This window comes from Manis pentadactyla, chromosome 14 (assembly GCF_030020395.1).
Source record: "Manis pentadactyla isolate mManPen7 chromosome 14, mManPen7.hap1, whole genome shotgun sequence".
Taxonomy (NCBI): Eukaryota; Metazoa; Chordata; class Mammalia; order Pholidota; family Manidae; genus Manis; species Manis pentadactyla.
In genome coordinates this window covers 52,802,937-52,808,474 of record NC_080032.1, presented here as the reverse complement: position 1 = coordinate 52,808,474, position 5,538 = coordinate 52,802,937, and the positions used below count along the sequence as shown (strand labels likewise).

The 5,538-nt window shown below is 39.5% G+C and overlaps 1 protein-coding gene across 1 annotated transcript; it reads left to right on the top strand.

Moving 5' to 3' along the window:
- The first annotated feature begins 1,981 nt into the window (after window positions 1-1,981).
- LOC130680777 (serine/threonine-protein kinase RIO3-like) lies at window positions 1,982-5,188 on the top strand. Its single transcript, XM_057492073.1, is given in 2 exon segments — window positions 1,982-2,377; window positions 2,379-5,188. Coding segments are annotated over 2 exon segments (1,560 nt in total). The 5' UTR covers window positions 1,982-2,077; the 3' UTR covers window positions 3,639-5,188.
- The last annotated feature ends 350 nt before the right edge of the window (window positions 5,189-5,538 follow it).

Genomic DNA, 5,538 nt, shown 5'->3' with positions numbered 1-5,538 from the left:
AAACTTAGACCAATGAGAAGTCTCACACCTAACAAGGGCAAGTGCAGACAGCGTTTGCAGAAGTATGAAGGTGTGGGACAGCGGGGTATGCGTGCGCACCTGCAAGGCCGCTTAGCTTTTGTTTTAAGTTAGAAGAGTGGGCTGCCACCCTAATACCAAAACCAGGCAAAGACCCCACTAAAAAAGAAAACTACAGACTAATATCCCTGATGAACATAGATGCAAAAATACTCAACAAAATATTAGCAAACCGAATTCAGAAATACATCAGGAGGATCATACGCCATGACCAAGTGGGATTCATCCCAGGGATGCAAGGATGGTACAACATTCAAAAATCCTTCAACATCATCCACCACATCAACAAAAAGAAGGACAAAAACCACATGATCATCTCCATAGATGCTGAAAAAGCATTCGACAAAATTCAACATCCATTCATGATAAAAATTCTCAACAAAATGGGCATAGAGGGCAAGTACCACAACATAATAAAGGCCATATATGATAAACCCACAGCTAACATCATACTGAACAGCGAGAGGCTGAAAGATTTTCCTCTGAGATTGGGAACAAGACAGGGATGCCCACTCTCCACACTGTTATTCAACATGGTACTGGAGGTCCTAGCCATGGCAATCAGACAAAACAAAGAAATACAAGGAATCCAGATTGGTAAAGAAGAAGTAAAACTGTCACTATTTGCAGATGAAATGATATTGTACATAAAAAACCCTTAAAGAGTCCACTGCAAAACTACTAGAACTAATATTGGAATTCAGCAAAGTTGCAGGATACAAAATTAGCACACAGAAATCTGTAGCTTTCCTATACACTAACAATGAACTAATAGAAAGAGAAATCAGGAAAACAATTCCATTCACAATAGCATCTAAAAGAATAAAATACCTAGAAAGAAATCTAACCAAGGAAGTGAAAGACCTATAGCCTGAAAACTACAAGACACTCTTAAGAGAAATTAAAGAGGTCACTACAAATGGAAACTCATCCCATGCTCCTGGCTAGGGAGAATTAATATCATCAAAATGGCCATCCTGCCCAAAGCAATATACAGATTCGATGCAATCCCTATCAAATTACCAACAATATTCTTCAATGAACTGGAACAAATAGTTCAAAAATTCATATGGGACCATCAAAGACCTCGAATAGCCAATGCAATCCTGAGAAGGAAGAATAATGTGGGGGGGATCTTGCTCCCCAACTTCAAGCTCTACTACAAAGCCACAGTAATCAAAACAATTTGGTACTGGCACAAGAACAGAGCCACAGACCAGTGGAACAGAATAGAGACTCCAGACATTAACCCAAAGATATATGGCCAATTAATATACGATAAAGGAGCCATGGACATACAATGGCGAAATGACAGTCTCTTCAACAGATGGTGCTGGCAAAACTGGACAGCTACATGTAAGAGAATGAAACTGGATCACTTTCTAACCCCATACACAAAAGTAAGCTCCAAATGGATCAAAGACCTGAATGTAAGTCATGAAACCATAAAACTCTTAGAAAAAAATATAAGCAAAAATCTCATGGACATAAACATGAGTGACTTCTTCATGAACATATCTCCCTGGCAAGGGAAACAAAGGCAAAAATGAACAAGTGGGACTATATCAAGCTAAAAAGCTTCTGTACAGCACAGGACACCATCAATAGAACAAAAAGGTATCCTACAGTATGGGAGAACATATTCATAAATGACAGATCCGATAAAGGATTGACATCCAAAATATATAAAGAGCTCACATGCCTCAACAAACAAAAGGCAAATAATCCAATTAAAAAATGGGCAGAGGAGCTGAATAGACAGTTCTCTAAAGAAGAAATCCAGATGGCCAACAGACACATGAAAAGATGCTCTCTATAGCTAATCATCAGAGAAATGCAAATTAAAACCACAATGAGGTTCCGCACGCGGCGGCCGCCGCCCGCCGCCACCATCTATCACCCATCGGCCTTGCCCCGCCGCCTGACTCCTTGCGGGCACCGCTTCCCAGCTCTGCCGCCGCGCTGCTCCGTTCTCCCTGTCGCGGGCCTCTTCCCTCACATGGATCTGGTCGGAGTGGCATCGCCTGAGCCCGGGTCGGCCGCGCCCTGGGGACCCAGCAAGTGTCCATGGGGTACCCCTCAAAATACAGTATCTTGTTCTCTGGCTGATGTAATGAGTGAACAGTTGGCTAAAGAATTGCAGTTAGAAGAAGAAGCTGCTGCTTTTCCTGAAGCTGCTGTTGCTGAAGGACCATTTATTACTGGAGAAAACATTGACACTTCCAGCGACCTAATGCTGGCACAGATGCTACAGATGGAATTTGACAGAGAATACGATGCACAGCTTAGGCGCGAAGAAAAAAAAATTCAATGGAGATAGCAAAGTTTCCATTTCCTTTGAAAATTACCGAAAAGTGCATCCTTATGAAGACAGTGATAGCTCAGAAGAGGAGGTTGACTGGCAGGATACTTGTGATGACCCCTACATACCAGCAAAACCAGTTCCTACCCCGAAAAAGGGTTTTATTGGAAAAGGAAAAGACATCACCACGAAGCATGATGAAGTAGTATGTGGGAGAAAGAATACAGCCAGAATGGAAAATTTTGCACCTGGGTTTCAGGTAGGAGATGGAATTGGAATCTATTTAAAACTATCAAACCATGTTTTCAATGCTTTAAAGCAACATGCCTACTCAGAAGAACGTCGAAGTGCCCGCCTCCATGAGAAAAAGGAGCATTCTACTGCAGAAAAAGCAGTTGATCCTAAGACACGTTTGCTTATGTATAAAATGGTCAACTCTGGAATGTTGGAGACAATCACTGGCTGTATTAGTACAGGAAAGGAATCTGTTGTCTTTCATGCATATGGAGGGAGCTTGGAGGAGGAAAAGGAAGATAGTAAAGTTATACCTACAGAATGTGCCATCAAGGTATTTAAAACAACCCTTAATGAGTTTAAGAATCGTGACAAATATATTAAAGATGATTTCAGGTTTAAAGATCGCTTCAGTAAACTAAATCCACGTAAGATCATCCGCATGTGGGCAGAAAAAGAAATGCACAATCTCACAAGAATGCAGAGAGCTGGAATTCCTTGTCCAACAGTTGTACTGCTCAAGAAACACATTTTAGTTATGTCCTTTATTGGCCAGGATCAAGTTCCAGCCCCTAAATTGAAAGAAGTGAAGCTCAGTAGTGAAGAAATGAAAGAAGCCTACTACCAAACTCTTCATTTGATGCAGCAGTTGTATAACAAATGTGCACTTGTCCATGCCGACCTTAGTGAGTATAACATGCTGTGGCATGCCGGGAAGGTCTGGTTGATCGATGTCAGTCAGTCTGTGGAACCAACCCATCCTCACGGCCTAGAGTTCTTGTTCCGTGACTGTAGGAATGTCTCCCAGTTTTTCCAGAAAGGAGGGGTAAAGGAGGCCCTTAGTGACAGAGAGCTCTTCTGTGCTGTTTCAGGCCTAAACATCTCAGCAGACAGTGAGGCTGATTTCTTAGCTGAGATAGAAGCTTTGGAGAAAATGAATGAGGATCATGTGCAGAAGAATGGAAGGAAAGCTGCCTCATTTTTGAAAGATGATGGAGGTCCACCAGTCCTATATGATGAATAGCGCCAGGCCCACTGCTCTCAGTGTCAACCAGTGGTGACTGTCAGCTGCCAGTGGCAAGCGGCGTTATGGGTGTACGGAAATACCAAAACACGAGGCGTGGTGGTGCTTCTGTGCTTTTTATTCCCTTGTAACCCATGTGCCAGATGTGTGGAATTTTTAGCACGGCATTGAGAGAATATATTGTCACTACCTCCCATCTTATAAGCAGGATAACATAATTCTTTAACAGCTATAGGTTATGTAGCTGAAATAGACCTGATTTTATAGGATTCATGGTATAAAGTATTTTGATGAGAATTTTTTAAACTTAGGGAACATTTCCAAATATGGGAGGAAAGGACAGATGTGTTTATAAGGGAGGAGTTTATTACAACATAAGTGCTTTTTTTACCTCCCTGTTTTGTGCTGTGTCTTTCCTCAAATAGTTTATCACCTGAAATTAGCCCTTCTCAATTCTCTTTCTAAATTGTGATAATAATTCCCAAGAAAAATTCTTCTCCTTAGTAGGTGATACAAATGGAAATTTGGTTTCAGAATGGCTGACAGAAACAGACACAAGCTAAGTACTTTTTATTGGTGCATCATAAATATGAACTGAATTCATTCCCATATTCATACCCAAGAAAAGGCATCATAGATTTCTGAGGGTGATAAGATAGAATTTCTTAACTACTCAGATTTTTTTAATGTAACATTCAGCTTTTCTACACTTAGGTGAAATGGTTAGGATATATAAATCATGGTGTGGCTGCATTTATAATGGAAAGGTAAATTACCTGGAAGGACAGAATATAATATTTAACCAAGTTTGACATATTTTAATGAAGTCAGTGAAACAAAGTTTACATTTCAAACTATATGCTTATTGATTGATTTTGGGAGAAATACAGCAAGCTAATTAGAAATAATCAAATTATGAAAAGTATAAAATAACTGGGATATCAAATTAATCATCTGAACTATCTGGCCTCACTTTAAATAATTTTTAGTACTGGCTAGATGCCAACATCTTAAACAAAGCAAGCACTGTACTGGAAAAGTATGTTGGCTTTGTTAGGTTTGAAGTTCATTAACCACAGCGTAATCATTCCTCCTATTACTGAATTCAAGCTGGAACCACTAAGGACCCAAACTGTGTGTCTTGTACTAGAAAGTAAAAATCCAAACATTTACACTTGGAAGCTTTTCCTTTAACACTATTTTTTAAATGCCTAAAATGTTCTTTCTAGAAAAATATTTATTTTTGTTCTGTTGAATGGCTTTTAAGTACATTTCAGAGAAGTGTGATTTGGGATAGATACTCATTACATTTCTGAAATGTTTAGTCTGAAAGATTTAAGATGGCGATTATTGGCTTTACAGAAATTTCAGACAACTAATTAAAAGAAACATTAACCATTTAAAACTTTTTTATCTTATTTTCTGACATACTCTGACAAAGAGCAGCAAACCATTGCTCTGTGGCATTCTTGGAGTGTGCTGTGAACATGCTTTTTAAGAAATTAAAAATGGAGAGATCATTTAAAAAAAAAAAAAAAACCACAATGAGATATCACCTCACACCAGTAAGGATCGCCATCATCGAAAAGACAAACAACAACAAATGTTGGCGAGGTTGTGGAGAAAGGGGAACCCTCCTACACTGCTGGTGGGAATGTAAACTAGTTCAACCATTGTGGAAAGCAGTATGGAGGTTCCTCAGAATGCTCAAAATAGAAATACCATTTGACCCAGGAATTCCACTTCTAGGAATTTACCCTAAGAATGCAGCACTGCAGTTTGAAAAAGACAGATGCACCCCTATGTTTATCGCTGCACTGTTTACAATAGCCAAGATATGGAAGCAACCTAAATGTCTATTAGTAGATGAATGGATAAAGAAGATGTGATACATATATAC